This window comes from Chelonoidis abingdonii, chromosome 8 (assembly GCF_003597395.2).
Source record: "Chelonoidis abingdonii isolate Lonesome George chromosome 8, CheloAbing_2.0, whole genome shotgun sequence".
Taxonomy (NCBI): domain Eukaryota; kingdom Metazoa; phylum Chordata; order Testudines; family Testudinidae; genus Chelonoidis; species Chelonoidis abingdonii.
The window spans coordinates 11,505,362-11,522,160 of NC_133776.1; the positions used below are offsets into that span (position 1 = coordinate 11,505,362).

The window sequence follows — 16,799 nt, forward strand, 5'->3', positions numbered from 1 at the left end:
GTATCTAATGTTAAAAGACAGTGTCAATTATTTGAATGTTAGAGCTGAAATTGATGTGTGGGATGTGGCAGCAACAAAAAATAGCCTAGGAGTCAGGTGTGAAGAAAGGAGGAGCCAAAGACAGAGTCCTATAGGGGAGCAAGAGAAAGGATTTCACAATGTACCTGACCGACATGATGCAATTTATATGAAACTGTCTTAGGAGCAACATGAAGCAGAAATAAGCCACTTACCACGGGTGCCGTTAAAATACTGATGTTTACTGTACTGCAGTATTTGTGGTATTTGTCATACTTAGAAATCATAAAGATAATGGCATGTCAAGAATTTAATAGGCCCACTGAATGTTTATTATTTGCATTAAAGGCTGTGTTACAACCATAATTTCAGCTTGTATATTTGTCACAGGGTGGTCTACTCACTGCTGTGTGGTGTGTCCTGGCGATTAGCTCCACCCAGTTCAGTGTCCCCTTTCTTCTCACAGTACGGCTGCCTCATGACTCAGCCCTCCGGCCAAGTCACTCCCTGTTTTCCCCTTCCGGGCAAGTTTTTTTGGAGTCCTTCTGCACTGGCATCCGCACGCCCACTGCACTGACTGCATCACTCCCACAGTGACTCAGGCAGTCTTCCCCTTCACTGCCACTAGCAATCCTATTCTGCAGTGGATGATAGGGGAACCCAGACCTGTCCTCTACACTGGGTTCCAGTCCAGGGCCCTAAAGCGAGCAGTTAAGGTTTGCAGCTACACTAACCTTACTGCTTTCACCCCTGGGCTATTTCTACTGTGCTTCTACAAGCTTTTCATTCTTTAGCCTTCCTAGTCAGACTCCCCTCTCTCAGGCCTACTAAGGCTCTTCCTGGGTTCCTATGCCCCATCTTCTCCCTTACCTCAGCGGGAGAAATTGCAGATTTACTCTCATGCTGCTGACAGCCTCCTGGCCTTATAGAAGTCCCACCTGTTTCCTCAGAGGTGAACTTCCTTCTAATTAGCTCCCTCCCCACAACCTAAATTTTATGCATTTGCAGCTTAATTGACTGATTGGGACCACCCCACTTAATTCAGTTCTTTCAGGGCAGGCACAGGGAGTACACCTCATCGCAGAACTTAAAAGCTATGACTTTTTTGGGAGAAGGGTATTCCTTTCGTTGTGCAAGGGTGTATGGGGCAAAATATTAGGGGACCAGATCCTCAGTTGGTATAACTTGCTATAGCTTCACTGAAAACAGTGGAAAAGAAAGAGTGGGATTCAACATAGTACTCTAAAGTCTGTCTTCAGATATGCACAGGCCATTGCACCTAAAATCAACAGGAGTGGTTGTGTATGTGCATCTGAGTCCCACTGTGTCTACTGCTATATGTACCTGATGCAACAAAATGATGCTGTAGAATCCCCCTCACACTGTAGGGGTGAGATTATTTTCTTCTGCATTTTCAGATAAAGCTTGAAACATCAGAATCCTTTTAGAATGTGCAATAACTCACCTGTGAGAAAACAGTACGGGATCTGACAGTGTAGAATCACCATTGACTTAAATGGGAACTTCCCATGGATAAACTTGGCCTAAAGATATCCAAAATCACTTTGGTTTGTACTTTTGGTGTATTGGCAATAGAAGTACTGTAGTTCGGACAGTGTTGGATACATGCTGCTATCTATATGTATCCATTTATTTAAGTAAGCATAGGGATCTTGCTCTGTGATTCCAATTGCACTTGGGGACATATCATAAAATAACAGTTATTATTTTGCAGGCCTGGCAGTTTCTTGGTATAACACAGGCAGAGAATGAAAATGAACAAGGAGCTATTGTCGCCCTCCAAAGGTAGATGAAGATATTTGCAAAATAATGGATCCCATCAATATTAGTTAATGGATGCCTGTGTGTATTTCATCTCACACTTGTGTTCTGACCTTTTACATTTAACTGGGGGGGGGTACGGGGTGGAAATGACTGGCATACAGAAGAGATATGCTACCTCTAGTCTCCATAGTAACTCTGGAGGCATGATTATGCGTTCCTATGGAGATAATGGCAACATTAAATCTTATATTTAATGAAATAAATAGAAATGCAAAAGAAAACCTACATATCACAACAAACCTGAATTAGGTACAATGCAAATAAAATGTCTTTTCAATATTCTAGACACTTGATATATTTTTTAAAGGTTACTGTCTTAATGAAAATGTTTCCTTAATTGGCTGGAGCTCCTCAGCCACTGAATACTAATTGACGGAGAACATTGCTAGGTTAATGGGAATATAATGATCACGCTATACCTGTTAAGTAAATGCCTATTCCTAATTATCAGAGTTGTTATTCTGTCTTTATCTGTAGCGAGTGTTGCTGCGCTATATGCCGTTCCCACTTGTAGCCAAGTATACACTCCAAACTTAATTGCATTAGCTTTGTTAACGTTCAAGCCAGTTTACCTAAGGATACTTCAATTACTGTAACTCATTTATATGTAATGTAATCTTTTCCTTACCTGCACAGAAATCCAAAGGGTTCCCTGACAAATTTGTTTGTCCCTGATAGATTGAAACATGCAGCAATGCCACTCACAGATACAGCAGACCAGATTCCCCTGTGCATTATGCTAGTGTAAAGCTGGAGAAAGTCTATGGAAGTCCGTTGGCTGACTCTGGCTTTACAAAGGTGTAGCTGAGAGCAGAATCTGGCCCAACAATTCTATTGAAAAGGATGGGCTTTGGTTTCAATCTTCAAAATATCTTTTTACCTAGCCAAATGCCTTCTACAACTCCCCACATCTAGATTACTCCAAAATCTTCTATTTGTTTACTAGGCAGGTCCTATTAAAAAAAGGCTTTCTCCCACATTTGCTATGCCATGCTGATAACAGAAAGTATGAGGAGTATTAGCTTTTTATTTATATAACACCATAGTCGCAGATGGCACATAACACACAAAAACAAGGCAAGTTCCCTGCTCCAAGATCCTGCTATCCTTATTAATGTGAGTGGTTCTTTACCCACACAAGCAATCCCATGGAATCCACTAGCACTACTTGTGTGAGTAAGGGTTGCAGGATCAGGCCCTATGCTGGAAGAGTTGATGTGCTGCATTTTTCTAAAAAAAACTAAGATATTTTTTTTCTCTGTTTAGGTGCTTGCAGCTACAGCCAAACAATTTAAAAGCTCTGATGGCCTTGGCTGTGAGCTACACTAATACTGGCTATCAACAGGAAGCCTGTGAAGCTTTAAGAAACTGGATAAAGCAAAACCCAAAATACAAGTACATAATGAAGAGCAAAAGAGGGTCTCCAGCACCTACCAGGAGAAAGTCTGAGCCATCAAAAGAAAGGTAAACCTGGATTAGCATCCTGAAGAAGTTAGGCCCAGATTCCCTAAGGGATTTTGGCTTCTAACTTCCATTGATTTCAATGGAGTTTCTCAAATATACAGTGCGCTGCTCAGATATTTTTAAGTTACATAGGAACATGAGAATTTTGATCCCTAATAAGACCCAACAAAATGATGCTGTAGAATCCCCCTCACACTGTAAGGGTGAGATTATTTTCTTCCACATTTTCAGATAAAAGCTTGAAACATCAGAATCCATTTAGAATGTGCAATAACGCATCTGTGAGAAAACAGTATGGGATCTGACAGTCCATTAGCCTGTCTCTGACAGTGGCTGCTTCAGAAGAACATGTAAGAGTTCTCCAGTAAGCATCCGTGGGATAATCTTCCCCTTATTGGGTCTCATTCTGGTTTCTAATAGTTGGAGATTAGTTTAAGCCCTGAAGCATGAGATTTACTTTCCCTTCAACAAAATTTATCATTAATTATAACTCTAGGTGTTCTTGATATCCATATAAATGTCCAATTCCTCTTGGGGAATCTTCCTAAATTCTTGGCCATAATGACTCCCTGGTGTCTTCCTAAACAATCCCAATCTTTTAAATCTCTCTTCATATGAGAATTTTTCCAGACCCTTGATCATAGCCCTTCTCTGAACCTCTCTAATCTTGCAATATCTTTTTTTGAGACTGAGTAACCAGTACCACACGCAGTATTCCAGATTAGGCTGTACCACTGATTTATAGACATTATGATATTCTCCACCTTACTGTCCAGAAAGAGTAAGGAAAACAATTCCAGTTGAAGTGATTAAATCATTGGATTAGGAAAATCTTTTTAAAATATGGTATAGTATCCGTGTGAACACATACAAGCACATAGTCCATTCAGAACATTCAGAAGTTGTTCTGCAGTAGATGGTAAACTTCCCTTTTACCACCAGTTCCTATTGTTATTTTGGCAGTTGGTCTAAATGTTAGATTTCCACTTACATTGGTGGTGAAAGGTATCTATTTCTGAACTTTTTAAATACTTTCAGCAACTTCTTCATAGACCCAAAATGCTGAGATTCCATTTATGCCATTTAGAAATGGGGAGTTATGTTTATTCTTCGAGAGGTAGCCATGTTAATCTGGATCTGTAAAAGCAGCAAAGAGTCCTGTGGCACCTTATAGACTAACATGGAGCATGAGCTTTTGTGGGTGAATACCCACTTCGTCGGATGCATGACCACCCATGAAAGCTCATGCTCCAATACATCTGTTAGGCTATAAGGTGCCACAGGACTTTTTGACAATTATTATTGTGATCTACAAGCCTTGTGCTAGAAAGATCATTTTGACTGAGCAACAATGAAATAGGGAACTCCTACTGAATGATGAAGTGCATTATATTGGGCTTAACCCAAAGTCTGTGAATTTAGAAATCTAAATTTTGGCATCTGTCTTTGAAATCTTGGCTGTAGATTTCAAAATCTTTATCTAACACTCTTGAGGACTGATCAACATTTTTGTCAAAATGGTTTCCTTGCTGTAACCTTGAGAGCAGCCCCTAATCCATTTTTTAGAGTGCCTGAGAGAATTGATCTGGCTTCAACAGATCTTATAGCCCATATTTTAGATATGCCTGAGTTTTCTGCAACACTTTGGCTTAGTGCTCGTAAACCTTTGAACTCTAATGGCCGGTTCTCAACCAGAGTCAGAATAAGTCATTACAACAATTGAGCTGAAGATGTCTATTTTGCACATGTTTTGGAGGAGTATAAAGACTTGAATTTCTGGCTGTGCAGTAGATGGTGCAGCATTTACAGAGAACTGTAAGATGCAACTTGGTGTTATTTTTCACCCTTTTCTAGTTCATTACTCGAAGAAGTAAAGGAAGTGTACCTGGAGGCAGCTCACCAGAATGGCGAGATGATAGACCCTGACTTGCAAACAGGACTTGGAGTGCTTTTCCATCTGAACAGAGAATTTAACAGAGCAATAGATGCATTTAATGCTGCCTTAACTGTTCGGCCAGAGGTACCTATTATGATTTTGTATTTAAAAAAAAGTTTCATTTTACAAGCCACTCTCTTCCTTTCCCACTTGAAACTGACCAGTATGAATGAGACGTCTCTTCAGCCATTAAAATTTTAATACCTGAAATGGAAATGTTAATTGTAAGAGAGCCCTAATGAGAAACAGATTTATGCGTGTCCAATTTTTGGCTGCACACTGATTAATTGGAGTAATTTTATTAAGTTGTCTAAAATCATGAGTCAGAACCTCACATTCCACACCAATTAACAGACGGTACAAGTATTTTCTGTACTGTTCATTACTTTTGTGGGAGGAGGGGAAAGTCTCATATCCTTTTGTCTTAAACCAATAGAAGAAAACTCTCATTTTGTTATCAGGACTATTCATTATGGAACCGCCTTGGAGCAACCTTGGCAAATGGGGATCGAAGTGAGGAAGCTGTGGAGGCATATACTAGAGCTTTAGAAATTCAGCCAGGCTTCATTAGGTCCAGATACAATTTGGGAATAAGCTGCATCAACCTAGGAGCTTACAGGTGAGTTATGAAAAGAATATCAACATTTAAAGCCAAAAGTAAGCTGGACATCTAAAAACTGAAAATTTATTTTTGAGCTAAAAGTCTATAACATGTATTCTGATCTTTGTTTAATGTAAGATATTGTTATACTCTTTGGATGAATGTAAAGCACTTTGGAATATGGGATAATATTCATTGTACAATATAATAAAACAATTGAAGAGTATGTTATAAAAAGTTAAGGCCCCAGTTCAGCAAAATAGTTAAGCAGTAGACTCAGTGAGACTAATCATGTGATTAAGTGCTTTGCTGAATCAGGGCCTACGATCCAAATATCTCATTTTGTCAGAACAAATTTTATAAGGCAACAGGAGGCAACAAAGACAGAGCGCTGGGTGGAGAGCCAGGAGACCTTGGTTTCAGAGCTGATTTGGGGGAAAAGTTCCCCATGAATAATTTCAACGAAAATGAAAAAAATTGTTTTTCATCTAAATTTTTCTATGACTTTTTTGGAGTTTTTGTTAAAAAAAAAAAAGAAAGAAAGTTTGGGGGGGAAATGTTCTTCAGTTGCAGAAAGTAGAAAATATTAATTAAAAAATGACATTCTAACAAGTAGCCGTTTTCATTGGCAAAACTTTAATGGAAAAATTTTGACCAGCTCTCCTGAGGTCATTTCTGTCTCTTCCACTAACCTTCTGTGTTTCTTTGGGCAAATCCCTTGATCTCTCAGACTAATTTTTACCATTTAAAATGAGAACAACATTACTTACCTTCCTTTGCAGAGTGTTTTGCAATCTATGGATGAAAAGCACCAAGTATCAACTGAGATTTTCAAAGCAGTTGATTTTAAAACTTTAAAATGTTTCTTTGCAATATGTGAAACACTAATAATGCAGCATCGTGAATTTGAAACTGAAAATGAAAACGACATTGATTTGCATTGCCCAAACTGAACAAAATGTGAAGTAACAATTATTATATTCACTACATTTTTCATCACTAATGAGGTATAACATGCTGTATCAAGAAGGCAAACTGGGTGACCGAGTCAACCGCTGCCGCTCCCCCTCGACTCCGCTTCTGCCTCTCGCGTGCGGTGGAGTTCTGGAATGACGACAGAGCAATCAGGGATTGATTTTATCGTGTCTACACTAGATGCAATAAATCAATCCCCAATAGATTGATCACTACCAACCAATCCGGTGGGTAGTGTAGACATGCCCCTAGACGAGTCCTTACTAGGGAAGAGATGTCTTAACAGAACGGAACAATACCTAATTTTCTATAACACTTAACACACTCAGTACAGACAGTTTTCAAAACAGTGATTTCAGGCCAGATCCTGGAGTATGTTCAAATGCAAAACTCATAGACCTTCAGTATATTGCTAAACCAAACCCAACCATTCAAAAATCATGCATCAGATGCCAAAAAGTTAGGAGATTAAAAAAAAAAGATGTTGGGTTTTATTTGGTTGTCTTCTGGTTTTTGAGCCTTTAGGACTACTATGTTCCTTTTTGTAATTATTTCAGGAGGAAGCCAAACAGTTTGATTTATTTCCTGGAAATAAAGTCCCACATACCCATTTACCATTAAATGCATATTCCAGGCACTTGGTTTATTTGAAATTGGGGATTTTCCCCGTTAGTGGCTCATTTTCCATGCTTGCCATCACTTCTATCTTAGCTTTTTATATGGCCCCATCAGCGCAATCTCCAAGCATCTCACAGTCATTAAGTATTTATCCTCACAACATCCTTGTGAAGTGGGGAAATGCTATTATTCCATTTTACAGAAGGGCAGCTGAGGTCCAGAGAGACTAAGGGTACGTCTACACTGCACGATTATTTCGAATTAGCTTAAACCGATATTACAAAACAGATCTAATAAAATCGGTTTAGCGCGTCCACAGTGGGATCCCGAAATCGATTGTTTGCGTCCATGGTCCAAAGCTACCATCGATTTCAGGAGCGGTGCACTGTGGGTAGCTGTTCCTCAGCTATCCCATAGTTCCCACTTCCGTGTTGAGAGCACAGTGCCTGATGGGGCAGAAAACACTGCCCCGGGTGGTGCTGGGTACAGCCTCACCCCTCCCTTTGTGAAGGCAGCAGACAACCCTTTGGCGCCTTTTTCGCGGAGTGCATTGAGCAAACGCCATAGCACAGCAATCTTTCCCTTTTTTTTTTCACGTGGTGGTGGGGGGAAATAAACTGAGGAGCTGTTCCCTGAACCACGCCAGACACTGTGTTTGAACCTACAGACATTGGGAGCTCAGCCAAGAATGCAAATAATTTTCAGAGACTGCTGTGGACTGTGGGATAGCTGGAGTCCTCAGTACCCCCTCCCTCCCTTCATGAGCGTCCATTTGAGTCTCTGGCTTCCCGTTACGCTTGTCACACAGCGCTGTGTATCCTGGAGTTTTTTATTCAAACGCTTTGGCATTTCGTGTTCTGTAACGGAGCTGGATACAACAGATTTGTCTCCCCATACAGCGATCAGACCTAGTATCTCCCGTACGGTCTATGCTGGAGCTCTTTTTCGATTTCAAACTGCATCGCCAGCCGTGCTGATCAGAGCTCCACGCTGGGCAAGCAGGAAATGTAATTCAAAAGTTCGCGGGGCTTTTCCTGTTTACCTGCCCGCTGCATCCGAGTTCAGATTGCTGTCCAGAGCGGTCAGTGCTGCACTCTGGGATACCGCCCGGAGGCCAATAACGTCGATTTCCGTCCACACGAACCCTAATCCGAGTTATCACTATCGAATTTAGCGCTACTCCTCTCGTTTGGGAGGAGTTCCGAAATCGATTTAAGGAGCCGTTTAACTCGATATTAATGACGACGTCGTGTGAACGGATACAGCGTTAAATCGGTATATCGGCCATTAAACCGATTTAAAGTCGCAGTGTAGACCTGGCCTAAGTAACTCATCCAGAAAATCTGTGATGGATCAGGGAATTGAACCTGGGTCTCCAAGTCAGTACTCAAACGACTGGACCATCCATACATGCCTATCAGATCATAAGACAAGACGGTCTCTCTCCATAAACCCCTTTCCTGTAAGTCTATGGCTCAATATACATTTCATACACAGCCCAGGTTCTCTGTATTAATCAAGGGTAAAATCCAGGTCTGTGTAAAAAGAGTCCCAAGTGTCAACAATATAATTAAGATAACAAAGCACATGTATAATGGAATTCATAACCACACTAAGCAGAATTTCCCCTGGCACTTGAGTAGGTTCATCTCTGCATCACTACACCAGTGCAGCCTTTTTGATACATAACAATGAAGTCTTGCAGCAACACTTTTGTCCGGAATTGTTAAAGGCAGATCAAGCAAGAATACTACAAAGAGATTGTGGTCTCCCATGTTGTCATATAATGTGTTTGATTTTACTGCAATGCCTTAGAAGGAAGACAAAATACACTTTATTTTTTAAACAAAAAAGATTATGTTGTAATATGCGGATGTTGCCTTTCTTTCCTCCCCTCACAGAGAGGCTGTCAGCAATTTTCTCACTGCTCTCAGCTTGCAAAGAAAAAGCAGGAATCAGCAGCAGGTTACCCAGCCGGAAATTTCAGGCAATATCTGGGCAGCTCTCAGAATCGCTCTGTCTATGATGGACCAGCCAGAACTATTTCAAGCTGCTAATTTGGGTGATCTGGATGTTCTGTTAAGAGCTTTTAACCTAGAGCCATAAAAAAAAAAAGCAGCCAAGTCATTAAGATGTATTAGGAAATGCAAAACTCTTTCATTACCAGTTTCAAAATGACCAAGGACACTTTCCAAAAGATCGTGGACCGTAGACCACTAGGGGAAGTTCTACCAGACATCATTCAATTCCTGGAAATCTTCAAAAGCACAAAACTTTGTAAATACTATTGAACTCAAATGAAGGATTAAAATGAACAGCAGCTTATCTGACAAAGACCTGACCTAGATGAAGCAGTCATACCCGAAGAACCTTCATCCTGTGCAAGATATGCACATATATACACTCACACCTATACAGAAAAAATATATTTAAGACAAAAATCTAATAATCATTGTTGCACATTAGAGTGGGAAGGAGCACATCAAAGGAACCTTATTGCTTACTGCACTGAATTGACACCGCACGCCCCTACAATGTGGCGTCCCTATACTTTCTTTGTTGGCCACTCTCTTCAAGGTCCTACTTCCACATAGCTCTGCCAGGAGGTACATGTACGATAGATATATTTTGTGGTGAATATATTAGCTGGCAATCAATAAGGGCTTTGTTTTTAAAGGTACCTTGATTCAATGTTACTTTTGGACCTAATTCACAGGCCCTCAGAGATGGAATTCAAGAGGAATTCTGCACATGGAGGATTTACAGGGTTGGGCTCTTTAGGGATGAGCTTTGTAAGCAGAAGCAGTAATTTGCACTAGAATTTTTGTTGTTTGTACCAATTATGGACCCAATCCTACAAAGAGCAGGACTCTGCCTATGTAGAGGTCCTGGTAGGTATCAGGCCTGTGTATGTGCATAAGCACTTTAATCTTTTTGTAAATGTATGCTGTGCTTTTATTTATTTTTAAAGTAGGAACAAAAGATTTAAGGAGATATATATATATATATAGCCATGTTGGCATAAAGGACCAAATATAATTTCTTGACACTAGATAGAGAGCTTTCCAAATCCTAGTGTTAAAAATGCAAATAGGGTATCAGTTATAATCTCAAGTGAATAGAATATTTATTATGCATGTACCAGTAGTTTCACATACACACAAAAATACAGATTAACTGGAGGTAAATGTCATCTTAGAAAAAAAAAATGAATCTCTTCCTTCAGCTTTCTGCAGGAACTAAAGAAGAATCTGTTTAGGAGCGGATGTCTACAGACCATACTCTGGGGAAAAACTTCCGCTGAAGTGAAAAGATTTGCTTGAATAAGGACTTCAGGACAGGGGCTATAGAGGTTGATCCTGCTCTCATTGAAATCAATGGCAAAACTCTGACTGACCTCAATGGTTGCAGAATCAAGACCTTAGTTTTCATCAGTGTTTAAAGCTCCTAAGATACAGCCTGAATCTACAAGGTTCCAAATGCTTCCTATAAAGTGCTGAGCACTTTCAAGTCCGACTTCAGAATGAGTTTTTCAGCACATATTAGGGGTTGGGTACAATGCACATGTATAGCACAAAGGGAATCCATCCATCAAAGACAGATTTATAGAGCTATACAGTTAATTTTCAAGCATTGTGGGTTGGGTTGTTTTTTTTAGTACTTTCTCTAAATAGTGAAAAACGTTTTTACATTAAAAATGTCCTGTGTTGGTTTGTGTTCAGGAATGGACAGGACAGAGTAGCTATTGCAGGTGAAAGCGGGGAAAGTAACACATTCCCTATAAATGACATTTTAACCTCCCCTCCCCCTGCCACCCCCCAAAGAGCTGTGTCAAAAAAGCCACTGCACAGATTGTAGGGCAAGGAGTCTATTTCACTAGTACAAATAAAATGTTTCTTGCAGTTGTCTCTTATTTTGAGCAACCACTTAAAGGAAAACTCCTTGTTTAGCTATGCCAGAAGGAGGACATTGGATGTGGTTTAATCAGGGCACAATTTTATTCTCAAATGTCTGGGAATACCCCACAGCTAAAAGTGTACAGTGCATGTGATTCCATAATCATTTCAATATATACCCAGGGGGTTTCCATCAGCCCTGCCCCTTCCTAGTCCCCACCCAAGCTGCTGCTGAGACCTCACCATTCCCCCCACACACCTCGAATGAGGGTAGGGGAAGGCTATAAAGGAGGAGGGGTCGGCTCCCTGCCATTTCTGTCATAGGAGCCAAAAACACCCCATCCTGTTTCTGCTCCTTTAAGGAATACCTCCTTTAAATCCCTTACTAATCCATTTTATCTAATCACTGTATCCCTTCCCTATGGAGCACTTGCACTGCACATCTGCCCAATGTTTACATAATGAGTTGCAGCACCATTCTCCTTTCATGTTTGCCCAGTTAACCCTCCTGAACCTGCAATGGCAGTGGTCCACAAACTGTGGGGCATGCTCCCTACAGGGGCACAGAGGAACATCAGGGGTGTGTGGAGGGGCCCTGGCCTTGGGGGGGCCCTGGCCTTGGGGGGGCAGGGGGAATACTACCCAGCCCTGCTGTGCCCCCAGCTCTGCTTTGGCCCCGCCCCTGCTCCTGGGCCAGGGGAGCATGCACATTCCATTATTGGTAAGTGGGGGGGCAAGTGGAAAAGTTCGGGTACCACCTGCTATGGGAAAGGTGCAAATAAACACTTCACCTTGGCCAATCTGGCAGTGAGAGGCAAGTTCCTTGCAGACACCCCCCACCCCCGCGAGAAAGGAGTAACTAGCGCAATGCCTGCAGTGGATCCTAAACCCCCCCTGTATTTCACTACTTCCTGGGTGGGAGGGTAGATGCTGCTCTGCTTGGTTCAGATAAAAGAGGGCTATTCTTGCACCGGCATAGACCTATATAGCCCTCCACCTCTTTCAGTCACTGCGGGGGAGCGGAAATAAGTTCGCTGACCTGATCTGTGGCAGCAGCTGAAAATAACTCGCTGGCTTTCTAGTGCTTAAAGGGGCACAGACCTTTTCCAACTAGCCAGACAACGGCACTCACCCCTTCATATGCAGTGAGATCATGATCCGATATTGTAATCACAAAGAGTAAAGTCAGTAACTAAAAATCATCAGTTAAGAACGTATCGTTAAAATAACGGCCACACACAGAGGTGCACCACAGAATGGAGAAATGCTGAAACACTGGCAGGAATTTGTAAATAAATAAGGGTATAATAACTGACAACTGCAGTTTTCCTTTAAGCAGTGAATACCAAATACTGGCTGGGAATTTTTTTTTCATTTTAGCTGAAGCAGGCTTGCTATATTCATATCAGCTGACAACAGTTTTCTCTTCTGCTTTGACAGTGATGTGTGATGACAATTCTCAGCTATCAATGAGGCAGAGCAGAGGGTGTCCTGCAATTGAAATCTGGAAAGTGTGTTTTTTGGGGGGGGTAATAAAGGAAGGAGGCAGCTCTGCATAGAGGTAATAGAGCAAAAGCATAAAAGCTCACATCTAGCTTTTTGCTGTCTGTGTGGATAATTATATTACTACAGATCTGGCAAATCTAGTCCTGCCAAAATTTTATTTTTATGCCATCCAAAACAACAATAAACTGCCTGAATTTTTGCAAATAAAATGACAGGGTTCGTTTTCAAGACTGACAGTAGTTCACAATACCTCTGGTTTTGGACCATCTATTAGTAGAGTGGCTATTTATTAGCTTGTTTTTAAATGTAGGGTCCTGGTTACACCCCATGATCACTACCACTGAAAAAGGAGGGGGAAAAGCAAATGTCTACTGATTTAACAGGGGAGACCTAGCTGTATTCCCCGGTCATATACACGCACAATTGATATTGAAGAGACTTGCATGCACAAATCTAGAGAAACCAAACCTGCCTCCATAGGCATGTAAGGACCCCAAATTAGCAGAAGCTCTGCAGTTCTGCAGTACATGGGGGTTACAGGCTACTGAGTGACCAGCTAAGGGAACTGAATGGCCACTGAGCTGCTCCTAAGAGGCTCAACCCCATGCATGCTGTCCAGTTGTGTATGGCCAGTAGATGCCCAGCTGCATAGATTCACTGTCCAAAACTGTATAGGTGTTAGGAGGTAAGTTGAAGCAGGAATAAATGCTATCACAGCACATGGATTGTAGTAGTAGCCACAGAGCAGTAGAACTGGTGCTCCATGCCCTGCCAATAGAGCAGGGGTTGGCAACCTTTCAGAAGTGGTGTGCCGAGTCTTCATTTATTCACTCTAATGTAAGGTTTTGCGTGCCAGTAATACATTTTAACGTTTTTAGAAGGTCTCTCTCTATAAGTCTGTAACTAAACTATTGTTGTATGTAAACTAAATAAGGTTTTTAAAAAGTTTAAGAAGCTTCATGTAAAATTAAATTAAAATGCAGAACCCCCCCAGACCGGTGGCCAGGACCCGGGAAGTGTGAGTGCCATTGAAAATCAGCTTGCGTGTCGCCTTTGGCACCCATGCCATAGGTTGCCTACCCCTGCAATAGACTGTTTGGGGGATGGGACACAAAGAGTATTCAGGCTTGTGGAAGAATGAGCCTTCACTCTCAGGTTGAAAGCAACAAAATCAGAGGCAGCTTTATTCGAGCAATTGCAAGGGAAGAATACAGCTGAGAAAGAGCATCTCTGCCTCAGTTTCTCCAAAATACAAGCAATATCACACAAGCATTTATACTCTTTTGTGGCATGCATTAATTGAAAACATCTACATTTAATTTATATTATATCCTGTCTAATCCAGCATTTTCTCACTTTCACTTCTCAAAACATCATTATCTCAAGGCTAGGTCACACTGACTCTGTGCTGCTGTTTTCCCACTTGCCTCTGATGTGAGCCCTGCTTCTACAGGTCCCGCGATATTAGGCTAAGACTTAGCATAAAAGTTGCTCTGTTTCCAACAAATTAAAATGGCTGCACTTAAACCCTCTCTTTCTGTCCTGCTTCCACAGGCTGTTTACTCAGATTTTGCATTTGGGCCTTAATACCACAGAACATGATGAGTAGGGAAATATAGGGAGAAACTGGAACTACCAGAAAACAAAGGGAAGCTCCACAGTAAACATATAAGAGATCAAATAAAGGCGTAAGAAAGGGAATGGGGAAAAAAGATACACAGAAATATACACAGAGTTTAGGCAAATCACAGCCTCCTTGGGTCCCTCATTTACCCGCAGCTGTGAAAAGGGGGAAATAACTCTCCTCCACCTTTGTGATATCACTAGATGAAAAGCACTAGGAGTACAAAGTATTCTGTTATCATGCTGCCTATTTGGTCTGTGGTGGGCAGGTCAACGGTTGGGTCAATTGTGAGAAAGCTAAAAATAATTGTTGCGAATGCAGTGAGCTCAGCTGCAACACAAAATAGCAATTACATGCTGTGACCGTTGCCTCTCTCAACAGGATGGAGAAGACAACCTAAGACACCTTAGGAACAGGGTCAAGAAACTGGTGTCTGACCCAAAATGGCAGTGCTTCTTTGTTTTTTCTTAATCTCACTTTCCTGCTTTCCATTCTCATTACTCTCCTGTTTCTCCAGAAGAGATTCGTTACCTATCTAGGTAATTAATTTATTCTAAGGTTTGGAGTTTTTCCTATATAATGTGTATTTCATGCCATTTAAATCACATTCCCGGTTGCAGAGCCTCTAGGGCAGTGGTTCTCAACCAGAGTCTGAGGCCCACCGGGGGGCCGTGAGCAGGTTTCAGGGGCTCTGCCAGGCAGGGCTGATATTAGACCTGCTGAGGCCCTGGGCAGAAATCTGAAGCCCCCACCACCTGGGGCTGAAGCTGAAGCCAAAGCCTGAGCAACTTAGCTTTGTAGGGCTCCCTGTGGCATGGGGCACCAGGCAATTGCCCTGCTTCCTACCCTTTAATGCCTGTCCTGGCTTTTATATGCAGAAAAACAGTTGTCCTGGCACAGGTGGCCATGGAGCTTTTATAGCATGTTGGGGGTCCTTGGAAAGAAAAAAGTTGAGAACCCCTGCTTTAGGATATTGGTGACCTTTCCACAGATCTGCTCTGACAAGATGCTGAACACCCTCAGATCCTGTTGTATTCAATGGGAATCAAGGGTGCTCAGTATTTTGCAGGATCAGATCTAGTGCATGTATTAAGGTACTGATCCAAGTCTGGATTGTGATACCATTGATCATCCTATGTTATGGCGTGAATAGCCCCACTGGAGTCAATGGGAATATTGTGGAGCACAATTACTCAGTGAGAGTAAGGGGCTCCTTTCTCATTATGTCTATACATTGCAATGACTCCAACACACTTTGAACAGGGTCTCTTGTGTACTTAAAGTTGATGTGCAGTTATCTTCAGTGGATGCCCTTTCTCAGGAGAAAAGCAAACATAGTATTTTGTGATGTAAAAAGTTAACAACACTTGTTTTTGAACCAACCCCATTTTTTCCTGTTTCCTTTATCCTCTCTCCCTGTCAAGAAACTATTTTTATGTCCATTTAAAATTAAATTGAGGTTTCAAACAGATCTCTCTCTCTCTTAATTGTGTTTTCTTAAGATGGGCTCCGATACAAGGTTTGTAAAAATGTTAATTTATGTTCTTTTAAAGAAATATATAGCCTCAGCTACAAAAATATTGCATGGAACATATCAAAATATTAACCCAAAGCATGCAAGATACATAATTTGAATGTAAATTTACAGACTGCATGTCTACAGCTCAAACATAGGTGGTTTTTAACTATTCATTTCTGTAATGGGCTCTTTTGAATGGGATTTTTAAAAGTATTGGTCCAGCTCTAAAATGGGAGATTTACTGTTGATATCAGTGAGGGCGGAGTTAGACCAATGCTGACCATTTTTTAAAATCCCATCCTTATAGCTTACTTTGCGCTGTCAATTTCACATTTGCTTTTAATGTTTAATTATATTAATTGCAGAAATACTTGATATAAGGTTTTTGCAGCTGCGTCTTTGGGTATATTGATCTTTACCAGCGTTAAGGAGCCATGAGACTGGGGGATGGCCTACCTCTCTCAAAAACTGGCAGTATGGATTCTCAGATTCAGATTTTAAGCTTTTCTTGACAGACTTAGGACAGATGCTACCAAACCAGAGCGTCCGATTCCCAGAACCATCTCAAAGCAGACAGTAACCATCATGGTTTACTGCTATTGTGGCCATAATTTTCAAATGTGTCCACTTAAATCCATGGAAGTTAATTTTCAGGTACACAGTTTGAGAGATACAGGCCCTGAATTTCAGAGGTGCAGAGTTTCTGCAGCTGCCATTGACTTCAACTAGAGCTGTGGGCACTCAGCATTATTGAAATCTCAAACCTCAAGGCTGGGCACTCAGAAATAATGGCCCCT

The 16,799-nt window shown here is 41.3% G+C and overlaps 1 protein-coding gene across 3 annotated transcripts in view; it reads left to right on the top strand.

Annotated features, from left to right (window-relative positions):
* Nucleotides 1–9,882, top strand: part of PEX5L (peroxisomal biogenesis factor 5 like) — a 161,612-nt gene extending 151,730 nt beyond the window's left edge. For all 3 annotated transcript variants that reach the window (XM_032783817.2, XM_032783826.2, XM_075068949.1), the window contains 5 exons: nucleotides 1,754–1,824; nucleotides 3,130–3,327; nucleotides 5,182–5,347; nucleotides 5,725–5,882; nucleotides 9,359–9,882. In XM_032783817.2, coding sequence (XP_032639708.1) covers nucleotides 1,754–1,824; nucleotides 3,130–3,327; nucleotides 5,182–5,347; nucleotides 5,725–5,882; nucleotides 9,359–9,563 — 798 coding nt within the window. In that variant the 3' untranslated portion in view covers nucleotides 9,564–9,882. The remainder of the gene's footprint in view (nucleotides 1–1,753; nucleotides 1,825–3,129; nucleotides 3,328–5,181; nucleotides 5,348–5,724; nucleotides 5,883–9,358) is intronic.
* The last annotated feature ends 6,917 nt before the right edge of the window (nucleotides 9,883–16,799 follow it).